At 36.2% G+C, this 16618-nt stretch overlaps 1 protein-coding gene across 1 annotated transcript in view; it reads left to right on the plus strand.

Moving 5' to 3' along the window:
• Positions 1–16618, plus strand: part of ITFG1 (integrin alpha FG-GAP repeat containing 1) — a 244852-nt gene that overhangs the window by 213672 nt on the left and 14562 nt on the right. Inside the window, exon 14 of the mRNA XM_007450381.1 lies at positions 6172–6250. Coding sequence (XP_007450443.1) covers positions 6172–6250 — 79 coding nt within the window. The remainder of the gene's footprint in view (positions 1–6171; positions 6251–16618) is intronic.

Raw genomic sequence — 16618 nt, forward strand, 5'->3', positions numbered from 1 at the left:
CAAAAATTGAAGAGAAAGGAACACTCCGAAATTCATTCTGTGAGGTCACCATCACCCTGATACCTAAACCAAAGACATTACAAAAAAGAAAATTACAGGCCAATATCTTTAATGAATATATATGCAAAAATCGTCAACAAAATATTAGCAAACCAAATCCAACAATACAGAAAAAGGATCATACAGCATTATCAAGTTTGATTCATTCCAGGGTCACAAGGATGATTCAACATACACAAATCAATCAGTGTGGTCCACCACATTAATAAAAGGAAAGACAGAAACCACATATATGATCATCTCAATAGAGGCAGAAAAAGCATCTGACAAAATTGAAAATCCATTCATGATAAAAACTCTCACCAAAGTGGGAGGGAATGTATTTCAACATAATAAAAGCCATTTATCACAAACCCAGAGCCAACATAATACTCAGTGGTGAAAAGTTAAAAACCTTCCCACTAAATTCAGGAGCAAAACATGGATGGCCACTCTCACCACTTCTATTCAACACAGTATTGGAAGTCCAAGCCATAGCAATCAGACAAGAAAAAGAAATAAAAGCTATCCACATTGGAAGGGAAGAGGTAAAACTGTCACTATTTGAGAGGACATTATACTCTATGTAGAGAACCCTAGTGTCTCCACAGAAAATCTATTAGAACAAATGAATGAATTCAGCAAGTTAGCAGGATACAGGATTAATATATAGAAATCTGTTGGATTTCTTTATCCTAATAATGAAATATCAGAAAGAGAAAGTAAAAAAATAAAATCCCATTTAAAATTACATTAAGGGCTTCCCCGGTGGCGCAGTGGTTGGGAGTCCGTCTGCCAGTGCAGGGCACGCAGGTTCATGCCCCGGTCTGGGAGGACCCCACATGCCACGGAGCGGCTGGGCCCGTGAGCCATAGCCGCTGAGCCTGCACGTCCGGAGCCTGTGTTCCACAGTGGGAGAGGCTGCAGCAGTGAGAGGCCCGCGTATGGCAAAATAAATAAAATAAAATAAAATTACCTCAAAAAAATAAAATATTTAGGAATAAACTTAACCAAGGTGGTGAAAAACCTATATGCTGAAAACTGTAGAACACTGATAAAGAAACTGAAGATGATTCAAACAAATGGAAAGCTATCCCATGCTCTTGGATTGGAAGAATTAATATTGTTAAAACAGCCATAATGTCCAAAGCAATCTGCAGATTTAATGTGATCCCTATCAAAATACCCATGACATTTTTCACAGAACTAGGACAAATAATCCTAAAATTTATGTGGAAGCTCAAAAGACCCAGAATTGCCAAAGCAATCCTGAGAAAGGACAATAAAGCTGGAGGTATAACCCCCCCAGACTTCAGACCATACTACAAAGCTAAAATAATCGAAACAGCCTGGTATTGGCACAAAAACAGACACACAGATTAATGGAATGGAATAGAGTCCAGAAATGAACCCACCCACCTATGGTCAGTTAATCTACTACAGAGGAGGCAAGAATATACAATGGAAGCTGGAGGGACCAAAAGCTAGTACAATAGCCTTTGCCTCCCTCCTCAGCTTCTAAACTTATCAGACGCAGGTGAAGAGAGGAAGAAAGAAAACCAGAATATTCCTGGACTGCAAGAACCTGACCAATCACTGACAGCCACAAGCCTGCTGCCTCCACTGCATCCTGTCTGCATGTGATGGGTGTGCTCCTGATTAACGCCTCTCTCTCTCTCCCCTCCTCCCCTTTTCTTCTTCCTCTTCCCCTTTCTTCTCCTCCTCCTCCTCCCCCACCCCCTCCCCCTTCCTCCTCCTTTTTCTCTTCTTCACCTTTCTCTCTCTCTCTCTCTCTCTCTCTCTCTCTCTCTCTCTTTCTTTTTTTTCTTTTCCTCTCTCTCTCTCTCTCTCTCTCTCTCTCTCTCTCTCTCATTCTACAGCGTGCTGTGGGTTTGTGCTAATAAATTTGAAAATGTTCGGGTCCTGTCATCTCAGTGTGACAACCGGACAGAGGAGGAATCACAGAGAGGTTTCATATCAATTAAGACCTCTGTTGAGTATCTCTAAAGAACAGTCCAAAGTGAGCAGTTCTTAAAGACTCTTTCCTGGGGACAACAATGGGTTACGGTCCATCCTGTCTCAAGAAATCCTGATTAATAAATGAATCCAGGCTCCCACCCCACCCCATAAACTGGGTGGGCTTTTTTTTTTGCTTCCTGAAGCTCCCACCAGTCCATTGGCTTCAGGGAGTGTGTGTGCTGTGGGAGGCCTCCATCCCATCTGAAGCAAGGAAAGTAACGGCCCAGCACAAATTCTTTCAACAGGACTCTACTGAACATACACACTACCCCAGGAAGAAGTACCAGCATGGAAAACTACTTTACTCTAAGTCACAGAAGCCAAAGGAGCTAAAATTAAGCATCGCACAGTTTTCTGTGAGATGTATATGCAGGATCAGCAAACATGGGAAATTCGAACCAACCCCTGCAGGGATTGCCTTGGGCTACAATCCAATTGCCTTGGATTCTATAAGAAAACTCCCTTTGAGAGATCGTCCCATTCAAAATTTATTCATATGTAGCTTAAAAGCCACCCAGGTTGTCCTATCACCTGCAGCAAGTATTCACATGCAAGGGAACCAAGAAAGCGAGCATATCCTACTTTGAAGGTCAAAGAATCCCAAAAATACAGGAAAGGTGTGTTTTGGGGGACAGTGAGAATAGTGTTCAATTTGTGGGATAAGACCAAATTATAAAGTTGTTATTTTAAAGGGCTTTTAAATGCTACACAGGATGAACTGCCAGCATCCTGAAGAAATATAAATACAGCTTCATGTTTTTGTGAAAATGCCATATATTCATTTCAAAAAGTGCTTGGTTCCAGTATTAGTGCCTGTCAGTACAGCACGATGTTTAAGAGTGTGGACCCTGCAGCCAGACTACCTACGTTGGATTCCTGACTGCTACTTACTAGACATGCGGCCCTGTGCAAAGCCCTCATTTTTCTCATTTCAAAAATGGATAAAACAGACTGTTGAGCCAATGCATATAAAGTTATTACTACTGTATCTGGCATACTGTAGATGATCAATAAACTTCGGTTATTATTATGATTGTTTCTAGGAATCTAAAATTCTCAGCATATTCACTGAGATCAAGGTAATACTAAAGACAGTTCATTGAGACCTGGTAAATGCTATAAATGCACAGTGAATTCTTCACTTAAAGCTCTACCAATATTCAGTGCCTGAACACAATCCTCACTTCTCTAGCTGGGACACTGCATTTTGATGACATTTGATCATGACATCAGAAGAAACTAAATTCACAGAATGACTTAGAAATTCCACTTGCTCGTAAAATAGGATAACTGAATAAAAAAGTGAAAAGTATAAAATTTGTTTAGACTTCCACACCAACTCTATTTTATCCTCCAAAAGGAGTGTTTTAGGGTCAATTTCACTAAAAATTCATTTTATTAAGGGAGATAATTCAAGCAGTTATGCTAATTAACAAGTGTTAGAGCCATAAGATTAGACAGTTAGCTTAACACTGTCTATGTTGTCCAGATACTTAGATGAAAACTTTCCTTTTATTTATTCCATTAGCCCAGCTAACTTATGGTAATTCCCTATAGCCTTCTTGCCTATAGATTTTATGGATCTAAGAGACCTAGATTCTATATAAAAATTAAACAACTGTGGATTTCAGTAGCAACATGAAAAATATATATATGTATACAGCAGAGAAAAGACAGTCTCTTCAACAAGTGGTGTTGAGAAAGCTGAACAGCTGCATACAAATCAATTACAACACTCCTCAAACCATACAAAAAAATAAATTCAAAATGGCTTAAAGACTTAAATATAAGACATGACACCATAAAACCAGAAGAGAACATAGGCAAAACATTCTTTGACATAAATCATAGCAACATTTTCTTAGATCAGTCTCTCAAAGCAAAAGAAATAAAAGGAAAAATAAATGGAAACTAATCAAACTTAAAAGCTTTTGCACAGCAAAGGAAACCATCAACAAAATAAAAAGACAACCTATATAATGGGAGAAAATATTTGCAAATGATGTGACCAACCAGGGCTTAATTTCCAAAATATACAAACAGCTAATACAGCTCAATAGCAAAAAAAAACAACCCAACTAAAAAATGGGCGGAAGACCTAAGTAGACATTTCTCCAAAGAAGACCTACAGATGGCCAACAGGCACGTGAAAAGATGCTCAACATCACTAATTATTAGAGAAATACAAATCAGAACTACAATGAGGTATCACCTCACACCAGTCAAAATGACCATCATCAAAAAGTCTACAAATAGTATATGCTGGAGAGGGCGTGGATAAAAGGGAACCCTCCTACACTGTTGGTGGGAATGTAAATTGGTGCAGACACTGTGGAAAACAAAATGGAGGGTCCTTAAAAAACTAAAAATAGAACTACCATATGATCCAGCAATTCCACTCCTGGGTATATATCTGGAAAAAATGAAAACTTTAATTCAAAAAGATACATGTACCCCAATGTTCATAGCAGTACAATTTACAATTGCCAAAACATGTACGTTAAATAACCCAATCAACAGACAATTGGCTTAAGAAGATGTGGTGTATATACATACAATGGAATATTACTCAGCAATAAGAAAGAGCGAAATATTGCCATTTATGGTAACATGGATGGTCCTAGAGAATATTATACTTAGTGAAGTAAGTCAGAGAAAGACAAGATATCATTTCTATGTGGAATCTAAAAAATAATAGAAATGAATCTATATAAAAAACAGAAACAGATTCATAGATGTAGAAAACAAACTTAAGGTTACCAGAGGAGAGAGGAAGCAGGGAATTTTATTCAATATCTTGTTTTTAATAACCTTTAAAGGAATATATGGGAAAAAATAATGGAATTACTATGCTGTACTCCTGAAACTAACACAATATACTTCACTTTTTCAACTATACTTTAATTTTTTTTAAAACATGCATATCTAAAGAAAAATGCTTTCTTTTGCCTATCTACAAACAGCAATATAGATATAGAATTTTGGTAATTCTTTCATGGAAGTAGTATGTTGTACAAAGCCTAATATTCTTCTTTCTACATAAAAATACTTCATTAACAAGTTTGTTTTTATTTTTTGTGTGATAGTCTGTTATGAAACTTATTCAATTAGTAATGTCTTATGAGTAATTCCATTCTTGTAGCAACCTGTTTTCTCACGGTCTTTGAAACAAATGGATTTCTAAAGTTCTTAAAATATCAATCAAGCTATTGTAGCATCAATGAAATTAATAATTTCTTGCCTGTCATCTTGAAGGAAAATCATTTGTAGGGCATAATTAAACTATCTAAACTTCTTTATTAACTTTTCCCTACTTTATTGGGAAGCACAGTAGAATTTTGTAATTCTGCGAAGTGTTCAAAGCATTTCTTGATCATTTTCTTATCTCTTCTTAGGATACCCATTGCAGACTTTGGTTTCTTTGTACCCCACTTAATTAACTTTGATTTCTAAAGGGAATAAATCATTGTATCAAGGTGTGAGGAATGTTCCAGAAATAGGGAACAATACACAAGTTGGAGATAAACCTCACCATTGCAACTAGGCTCTGCCAGTGATGTTTTCCTTGAGTGGAAAATAATGTATTCTCTAAGTCTAGTGCAGGAGATAAAAATGTTTTGGAACTACTCAGCAATATTTTTTATTCTATTATGATTATTATGGATGGATTTTATTTTTGAGAAATTTTATTTATTGAAAAAATATAAACTATGCCCAGTCTGTTCCAGAAGGGAAAAGCAATGCTATGTTCAAAAGAAATGTCATAATAAAACTATTCCAGGTGGGACCAAAAGTAGTAAAGAAAATTTTGCCTAAAATACTCATCCTTAATGTAATAAAGAAAAGACATGATTAGATCTTAGAAATATCTAATAAAATTAATGAACTATATAAATACAACTATCAAGTCATTTAAAGTATTAAGAATTTTCTACTAATACAGGGTTTTTTTCATAGATAACACTGGTTATCTGTTTATGAACATGTTCTCTAAGTAACTACCATCTATGTAAGAATTTTATGGAGGAGTGTTTACTTTTTGTAATATATTTGCCAGAAACTTCAAATGATGCACTTACTTTCCAAGGCTTAACTATTTCTTTGTTATTGCAGCCCTTTGGAGTGAATCAGCCTGGACCTTATATCATGTATACAACTGTAGATGCAAATGGATATCTGAAAAATGGTTCAGGTAAGACTTGATATGCATAATAGCACCTTTAATCAATATATTAACAAAGTAAACTGGATGACAAAAATTATCATGTTTTCACATTTTTTATAAATTCTTCACTCTTTATATTATACTTTTTCTGTATACTTACATCAGTAGATTACAAAAGGTCCTCATGACAAATATATTAACATTAAATTCTTCATTATATCCCTGTTGTATGGAGCCACATAATTATCCTTATTTTTCAGTTGAAGTAACAGAGAGATTGGGAGCATTAACTTCAGTTATCTTGATCAAAGTATGAAATAGTAAATTATTTAACAGAGCTCATCTTAGAAGAAGTAAAAATTAGGACTCCAATCTACTCCTAGATTAATCCTAGCTTTTTCATATGTGGACTAGAAAACTAGAAAATCCTAGTTTTTTTCATATGTGGAATATTATACAGATTTATATAATATTATGTAGTCATATGTTTTGATATATGATTATAAAGAAAAATCTTGTTTTACATTTGAATAAAGGGAAATGCAATCAATCAAGACAAAAGGGAAATAAGACTAAGCAAAGGATGTCTGATCTTGACAGATGGCTAGCTGACTGAGATACGATCCAAATCACCATAAATACAACTGTGAACATTTCAATTCTCTAAGGAGGAAAAGGAATCCTAACATATTCATATGCTTCTTTGAGAGTGCTAGAGTCCTAACCATGAAGAAGTACGTGTAAACAGAGTTACTGTTACTCCTCCATTTTTAAATGAACTAAAAAAAGGGAAGAACTCATTATGTAGCCATTTTCATTTTATATAATGGCATAACATAATATACCAGAGTGCATTTCCTTTTAAGCTAACTGTACACATTTAATACTGTCATCATGCTACTGCATCAGCACAGAAATATTCCATGAAACAAAAACTGACTGAAAAATTCAAGGAGAAATTTACAGACTCAATTACAGTTTACCCTTGAACAACATGGGAGGTTAGGTGCGCCAACCCTCTGTGCAGTTAAAAATCTGCCTATAACTTATAGTTGGCCCTCATTCCTCCGTATCCTCCAATTCAACCAAGTGTGAATTGTATAGTACTGTAGTATTTACTATTGAGAAAAATCTGCATATGAGTGGAAGTGCGCAGTTCAAACCTGTGTTATGCAAGGGTCAACTGTATAGTCAAATACATTAATGTACCACTGTCAGTCAAGGAAACTTAAAATAAATCTGAATATAGTTGATTTGAACAAATTACTTATTTACCTTTTAATTCATATATATATTAAACTGTATATAAAAGATTCCAGGACCAGCTGGTTTTATTTTTTATCAGTTAACTCTGTGAGACTTTCAAGATGCACACAATTTTAGTTCTAGATTAGATGTTTCAGAATGCAGGGGGAAAAAAAGATGAAGTTACTTATTTCATTTTATGAAGCTAGTATAACTTCAAAAGCTAGTATAACTTTATGGCTAGTATACAAAGCCATTATACCCAAAAGCAAAAACTTAGCTGACTGGTGAATTATCAATCAAAAATGCTATCTAAAATACTAACAATTTAAATTCATCTGTATTTTGAAAGAATTACTTACTTAAGACCATCAAGTAGATGATTACCTCGGGAATGCACTGATGGTTTAAAATGGGGAAAATTTCTTTATTATCATAACAGTAAATCAATTTTTTAAAGATTTTTCTCCCTCTTTTTTTTTCATATAATGTATATTGTGTAAATCTTTCTATGTCTGTTCATCTAGCTAGTCCTAATTTTTTTTCATTGAAGTATAGTTGATTTATAGTGTTATATTAGTTTCAGGTGTACAACATAATGAGTCAGTATTTTTATAGATTATATTCCATTTAAAGTCATTATAAAATATTGGTTACATTTCCTGTGCTGAACATTATATTCTTGTATCTTATTTATTTTATACCTAGTAGTTTTTAACTCTTAATTCCCATCCCCTATCTTGCCTCTCTCACCACCACTCTTCCCTCTGGTAACCACTAGTTTGTTCTCTATCTATGAGTCTGTTTCTATTTTGTTGTATTCATTTGTTTGTTTTATTGTTTAGATTCCATATATGTAAAAATATACAGTATTTGTCTTTCTCTGTCTGACTTACTTCACTAAGCATAATATGCTCAAAATCCATCCATGTTGTTGCAAATGGTAAAATTTCATTCTTCTTAGTTCTAGTTTCTTTTGGAATTGTCTGTATGTGGATACAGTAACTGGATAATTTGCTGGGGTTTTTTTTTCAATATAACAATACAACAGTAAAGATCTATGTGATATATTTTTGTGCAGTTAAATGAATAATTCTCACTTCATAGAAAAAAATCTAGAAAAATACTCATCAAACTGTTTACATTTATCATGGGAGAGCAAGATTTCAAGAGATTCACTTCCTATTTGGTACATTTCTATAACTATTTACTACTTTTAATCCTTTTTATTTATTTATTTATTTATTTATTTATTTATTTTTATTTTTTTGTGTTACTCGGGCCTCTCACTGTTGTGGCCTCTCCCATTGCAGAGCACAGGCTCCAGACACGCAGGCTCAGCGGCCATGGCTCACAGGCCCAGCCGCTCTGCAGCATGTGGGATCTTCCCGGACCGGGGCACGAACCCGCGTCCCCTGCATCGGCAGGCGGACTCTCAAACACTGCGCCACCAGGGAAGCCCTGTCAATACCTTTTTTATCCATTGATTTTAATAGAATCCTAATCACTCTTGATAACACAATAACATAAAATATGAAAACATTTTTCTTTCAAAGTCTTAGCTTAATTTTTCTTGACTTTAGTCTACCATTTGTTATTATCCAGCTTGCCATTCTCACAATTATAAATTCTCCTCATAGAGAAACATTTTCCCCTACCTGATATTCTAACCGTTGTCTTACAGGAAAATATAATTTAAGACACACACCACAGGGGACAAATACATGACAATGTTTCTTTAACATCCCCCTACAAGCAGTGAGAGTAGTCCTAAATTTTTCACTCTACCAATTATAACTTTTTAAACTATATGGAATGAGCCAGAGAACCTGAGCTTATTCTAGTGTCGGTTAAGGGCTAGTCCATAGCCAGAGGATTGTCATGTTCATAATTGTATCCCCTGTGAACATAATCGTATTAAACTTGATGTCTGTAATAGAAGATCAACAAGATAAACCAGGCTCATCTCACAGAAGAATTGCTTAAATACCTCAAGCTTTAGGTATAGAATGGGAACATCACAAAGCCTAAGGTATGCTCATTGGGTTGAAATGCCCTACAGTCTGGATTTACAAAATCAAATGCCATGTTAACTGGAATAACTATGTAGAAAACATTACAGGTTACCATATCATATCCTAGGACCCCACAAATACAGAGATCCAAACAGTAAAAGAAATGAAAAACTGACATTGGTGGGGAGGGGAGGGGATGGTATTCTGTCATTAGAAGTCCTTTTTATAGAGCAATAAGACAAATATCACACTTCTTTTTCAACTGAAAAAAGGATCACAGGTAATGATGAAGGATGTGGCATTTGGAATTAAGCTGCCAAAATGAAAATCCCAACAAAGGTTGGAAGATATACAGACAAGATATTTAAGAAAATCTAATGGCCAATCGTTAGCTGACCACTGAGTTACACTGAGTCATGTTTGCCTCCTCGGAAACCAGGCTTAGAACAAGAAGTTTAAAAATAAGAAAATAGGGCTTCCCTGCTGGCGCAATGGTTGAGAGTCTGCCTGCCAATGCAGGGGACACGGGTTCGTGCCCCGGTCCGGGAAGATCCCACATGCCGCGGAGCGGCTAGGCCCATGAGCCATGGCCGCTGAGCCTGTGCGTCCAGAGCCTGTGCTCCGCAACGGGAGAGGCCACAACAGTGAGAGGCCCATGTACCGCAAAAAAATGTGGTTTTGGTCAAATTGTTTGACCTCTTGATTTCCTCATAATAAAGTGAAGATAATTGATGTCACAAATGCCTTTTATGTATGTATTATAAATTGTCTAGAATTCTTATATATAACTGATACTTTACCTTTGTGTAGACTATCTTTCTGTACTGGTATCTATGTGGTATACATTGATACAGTATTTTTGAATTGGAATATGTTACAAGTCTCAGGTCTGACACATTTGTAGGATAGAAGTTCTTTCATTTATTCATTTATTCATTAAACAAATATGTACTGAGTGCCTAATATACGACAGGCCTGTTCTAGGCTCTTATAATATAGAGGTGAAAAAAACAGACCAATTTCTCAGCCCTCATAGAGATTACATTCTAGTAGGTGAAAAGCGGTAATAAACATAATAAGTGAGTTGTTTAATACTATGTCATGGTTAGGAGGTGATACCTACTGTGGGAGTGGGGAGTAAAGCAGGGTAAGAAGGATACAGAAGGAGTTAGCAGTTTTATGTAGGGTGGTCAGAGTGGCCCTCTCTGAGAAAATGTCATTTGAACAAAGATTTGAAGGATATAAGGGAGTCATACATACGGTTAACTTTTGAAGAATACTCCAGGTAGAGGAGAAAGCCAGAGCAGAAGCCTTAAGGTATAAGCATTCCTGGAATTTCCAAGGAACAGTGGAGAGACCAGTGTCTTTCAGTAGAATGAAAGAAGGGGGTTAAGGAGTAGAAGATGAAATCTGAGTTAAATGAGGGCATAGAGTGTAAACTGAGTAAAACAGTAGACTATAGGAAGAGAAAGAGCTAAAGCAGGGAAACTAATTAGAAAGTAAAATAATTCTGGCTAGAAATGATGGTGGCTTTGACCAAGGTAATAGTCATGCAGGTAGAAATGTTGGGATTCTGGATATTTTGGGATTCTGGATATATATTCGATTTTTTGGCAGACTGGATAGAGGATATGAGGAGAAAAAGTACTGTAACTATAGGGTTACTGGCCAGAGCAAGTAGAAAGATGGAGTTGCCATAACTGAAATGGAGCAGGTATTGGAAGAAAAATCAGGAGCTCTGGGTTTTCTTTGTTGTTGTTCATTTTTTTCTTTTTTCTTGTTAGTCATCCATTTTATACACATCAGTGAATACATGTCAATCCCAATCTCCCAATACATCACACCACCACCACCACCCCCCACCACTTTCCCCCCTTGGTGTCCATACGTTTGTTCTCTACTCCTGTGTCTCAATTTCTGCTCTGCAAACCAGTTCATCTGTACCATTTCCTAGATTCCACATATATGTGTTAATATACGATATTTGTTTTTCTCTTTCTGACTTACTTCACTCTGTATGACAATCTCTAGATCCATACACGTCTCTACAAATGACCCAATTTCATTCCTTTTCATGGCTGAGTAATATTCCATCGTATATATGTACCACATCTTCTTTATCCATCCATCTGTCGATGGGCATTTAGGTTGCTTCCATGACCTGGCTATTGTAAATAGTGCTGCAGTGAACATGGGGTGCATGTGTCTTTCTGAATTATGGTTTTCTCTGGTTATATGCCCAGTAGTGGGATTGCTGGGTCATATGGTAATTCTATTTTTAGTTCTTTAGGGAGCCTCCATACTGTTCTACATAGTGGCTGTATCAATTTACATTCCCACCAACAGTGAAAGAGGGTTCACTTTTCTCTACACCCTCTCCAGCATTTGTTGTTTGTAGATTTTCTGATGATGCCCATTCTAACTGGTGTGAGGTGATACCTCACTGTAGTTTTGATTTGCATTTCTCTAATAATTAGTGACGGTGAGCAGCTTTTCATGTGCTTCTTGGACATCTGTGTGTCTTCTTTGGAGAAATGTCAATTTAGGTCTTCTGCCCATTTTTGGATTGGCTTGTTTGTTTTTTTAATACTGAGCTGCATGAGCTGTTTATATATTTTTGAGATTAATCCGTTTTCTGTTGATTCGTTTGCAAATATTTTCTCCCATTCTGAGGGTTGTCTTTTCATCTTGTTTATGGTTTCCTTTGATGTGCCAAAGCTTTTAAGTTTCATTAGGTTCCATTTGTTTATTTTTGGTTTTATTTCCATTACTCTAGGAGGGGGATCAAAAAATATCTTGCTGTGATTTATGCCAAAGAGTATTCTTTCTATGTTTTCCTCTAAGAGTTTTATAGTGCCCGGTCTTACATTTAGGTCTCTAATCCATTTTTTTTTCTTTTATTTTTTCATTTTTTTTTCTTTTATTTTTTCTTTTTTTTTTTCTTTTTTTTTTGTGGTACTCGGGCGTCTCACTGTTGTGGCCTCTCCCGTTGCAGAGCACAGGCTCCGGACACGCAGGCTCAGCAGTCATGGCTCACGGGCCCAGCCGCTCCGCGGCGTGCGGGATCTTGCCAGACTGGGGCACGAACCCGTGTCCCCTGCATGGGCAGGCGGACTCTCAACCACTGCGCCACCAGGGAAGCCCTCTAATCCATTTTGAGTATATTTTTGTGCATGGTGTTAGGGAGTGTTCTAATTTCATTCTTTTACAGGAAGCTGTCCAGTTTTCTCAGCACTACTTATTGAGGAGACTGTCTTTTCTCATAGTATATCCTTGCCTCCTTTGTCATGGATTAGTTGACCATAGGTGTGTGGGTTTATCTCTGTGCTTTCTATCCTGTTCCATTGATCTATATTTCTGTTTCTGTGCCAGTACGATACTGTCTTGATTATTGTAGCTTTGTAGTATAGTCTGAAGTCAGGGAGTCTGATTCCTCCAGCTCTGTTTTTTTCCCTCAAGACTGCTTTGGCTATTCGGGGTCTTTAGTATCTCCATTCAAATTTTAAGATTTTTTGTTCTAGTTCTGTTAAAAATGCCATTGGTAATTTGATAGGGATTGCATTGAATCTGTAGATTGCTTTGGGTAGTATAGTCATTTTCACAATATTGATTCTTCCAATCCAAGAACATGGTATATCTCTCCATCTGTTGGTATCATCTTTAATTTCTTTCATCAGTGTCTTATAGTTTTCTGCATACAGGTTTTTTGTCTCCCTAGATAGGTTTATTCCTAGGTATTTTATTCTTTTTGTTGCAGTGGTAAATGGGAGTGTTTCCTTAATTTCTCTTTCAGATTTTTCATCATTAGTGTATAGGAATGCAAGAGATTCCTGTGCATTAATTTTGTATCCTGCAACATTACCAGATTCATTGATTAGCTCTAGTACTTTTCTGGTGGCATCTTTAGGATTCTCTATATATAGTATCATGTCCTCTGCAAACAGTGATGGTTTTACTTCTTCTTTTCCAATTTGTATTCCTTTTATTTATTTTACTTCTCTGATTGCTGTGGCTATATTGAATAATAGTGGCAAGAGTGGACATCCTTGTCTTGTTTGTGATCTTAGAGGAAGTGCTTTCAGTTTTTCACCATTGAGAATGATGTTTGCTGTGGGTTTGTCATATATGGCCTTTATTATGTTGAGTTAGGTTACCTCTATCCCCACTTTCTGGACAGTTTTTATCATAAATGGGTGTTGAATTTTGTCAAAAGCTTTTTCTGCATCTATTGAGATGATCATACGGTTTTTATTCTTCAATTTGTTAATATGGTGTATCATATTGATCGATTTGCGTATATTGAAGAATCCTTGCATCCCTGGGACAAATCCCACTTGATCATGGTGTATGATCCTTTTAATGTGTTGTTGGATTCTGTTTGCTAGTATTTTGTTGAGGATTTTTCATCTATATTCATCAGTGATATTGGTCTGTAATTTTCTTGTAGTATCTTTGTCTGGTTTTGGTATCAGGTTGATGGTGGCCTCATAGAAAGAGTTTGGGAGTGTTCCTTCCTCCACAGTTTTCTGGAAGAGTTTTAGAAGGATTGGTGTTAGCTCTTCTCTAAATGTTTGATAGAAGTCACCTGTGAAGCCATCTCCTCCTGGACTTTTGTTTGTTGGAAGATTTTTAATCACAGTTTCAATTTCATTACTTGTGATTGGTCTGTTCATATTTTTCCTGTTTCTTCCTGGTTCAGTCTTGGAAGGTTCTACCTTTCTAAGGATTTTTCCGTTTCTTCCAGGTTGTCCATTTTATTGGCATAGAGTTGTTTGTAGTAGTCTCTTAGGATGCTTTGTATTTCTGCAGTGTCTGTTGTAAATTCTGCTCTTTCATTTCTAACTTTATGGATTTGAGTCCTCTCCCTCTTTTTCTTGATGAGTCTGGCTAATGGTTTATCAATTTTGTTTCTCTTCTCAAAGAACCAGCTTTTAGTTTTATTGATCTTTGCTATTATTTTCTTTGTTTCTATTTCATTTATTTCTGCTCTGATCTTTATGATTTCTTTCCTTCTGCTAACTTTGGGTTTTGTTTGTTCTTTGTTCTCTAGTTCCTTTAGGTGTAAAGTCAGGTTGTTTATTTGAGATTTTTCTTGTTTCTTGAGGTAAGCTTGTATAGCTATAAACTTCCCTCTTAGAACTGCTTTTGCTGCATCCCATAGGTTTTGAATCGTCATGTTTTCATTGTCATTTGTCTCTAGGTATTTTTTGATTTCCTCTTTGATTTCTTCAGTGATCTCTTGGTTTTTTAGTAACATATTGTTTAGCCCCCATGTGTTTGTGTTTTTTATGTTTTTTTCCTTGTAATTCATTTCTAATCTGATAGCGTTGTGGTCAGAACAGATGCTTGATATGATTTCAATTTTCTTAAATTTACTGAGGCTTGATTTGTGACCCAGGATGTGATCTATCCTGGAGAATGTGTAATTTGCTGTTTTTGGATGGAATGTCCTATAATTATCAATTAAATCTATCTGGTCTTTTGTGTCATTTAAAGCTTCTGTTTCCTTATTTATTTTCATTTTGAATGATCTGTCCATTGGTGTAAGTGAGGTGTTAAAGTCCCCCACTATTATTGTGTTACTGTCGATTTCCTCTTTTATAGCTGTTAGCAGTTGCCTTATGTATTGAGGTGGTCCTATGTTGGGTGCATATATATTTATAATTGTTATATCTTCTTCTTGGATTGATCCCTTGATCATTATGTAGTGTCCTTTCTTGTCTCTTGTAACATTGTTTATTTTAAAGTCTGTTTTACCAATATGAGTATTGCTACTCCAACTTCCTTTTGATTTCCATTTGCATGGAATATCTTTTTCCATCCCCTCACTTTCAGGCTCTGTGTGACCCTAGGTCTGAAGTGGGTCTCTTGTAGACAGAATATATATGGATCTTTTTGTATCCATTCAGCAAGCCTATGTCTTTTGGTTGGAGCATTTAATCCATTCACGTTTAAGGTAATTATCGATATGTATGTTCCTATGACCATTTTCTTACTTGTTTTGGGTTTGTTTTTGTAGGTCCTTTTCTTCTCTTGTGTTTCCCACTTAGAGAAGTTCCTTTAGCATTTGTTGTAGAGCTGCTTTGGTGGTGCTGAATTCTCTTAGCTTTTGCTTGTCTGTAAAGCTTTTGATTTCTCCATCGAATCTGAATGAGATTCTTGCCGGGTAGAGTAATCTTGGTTGTAGGTTCTTCCCTTTCATCACTTTAACTATATCATGTCACTCCCTTCTGGCTTGTAGAGTTTCTGCTGAGAAATCAGCTGTTAACTTTATGGGAGTTCCCTTGTATGTTTTTTGTCCTTTTTCTCTTGCTGTTTTCAATAGTTTTTCTTTGTCTTTAATTTTTGCCAATTTGATTACTATGTGTCTCGGCATGTTTCTCCTTAGGTTTATCCTATATGGGACTCGCTGCGCTTCCTGGACGTGGGTGGCTATTTCCTTTCCCATGTGAGGGAAGTTTTCGACTATAATCACTTCAAATATTTTCTCGGGTCCTTTCTCTGTCTCTTCTCCTTCTGGGACCCCTATAATGCAAGTATTGTTGCGTTTAACGTTGTCCCAGAGGTCTCTTAGGCTGTCTTCATTTCTTTTCATTCTTTGTTCTGTTCCGCAGCAGTGAATTCCACCACTCTGTCTTCCAGATCACTTATCCATTCCTCTGCCTCAGTTTTCTGGTATTGATTCCTTCTAGTGCAGTTTTCATTTCAGTTATTGTATTGTTCATCTCTGTTTGTTCTTTAATAATTCTTCTAGGTCTTTGTTAAACATTTCTTGCATCTTCTCGATCTTTGCCTCCATTGTTTTTCCGAGGTCCTGGATCATCTTCACTATCATTATTCTGAATTCTTTTTCTGGAAGGTTGCCTATCTCCACTTCATTTAGTTGTTTTTCTGTGGTTTTATCTTGTCCCTTCATCTGGTACATAGCCCTCTGCCTTTTCATCTTTTCTATCTTTCTGTGAATGTGGTTTTTGTTCCACAGGCTGCAGGATTGTAGTTCTTCTTGCTTCTGCCATATTTAACATTTAGTTTAACAACATTTACTGTCTCTTAGGCACTCTTTTAAGCATTTTCATTCAATCAGCATAAGTCTATGAGACAAACTAATTCTGTATCCCATGCAGCTTTACAGTTT

Source organism: Lipotes vexillifer, unplaced genomic scaffold (genome assembly GCF_000442215.2).
Source record: "Lipotes vexillifer unplaced genomic scaffold, Lipotes_vexillifer_v1.1 scaffold1489, whole genome shotgun sequence".
In the NCBI taxonomy this organism is placed as follows: domain Eukaryota; kingdom Metazoa; phylum Chordata; class Mammalia; order Artiodactyla; family Lipotidae; genus Lipotes; species Lipotes vexillifer.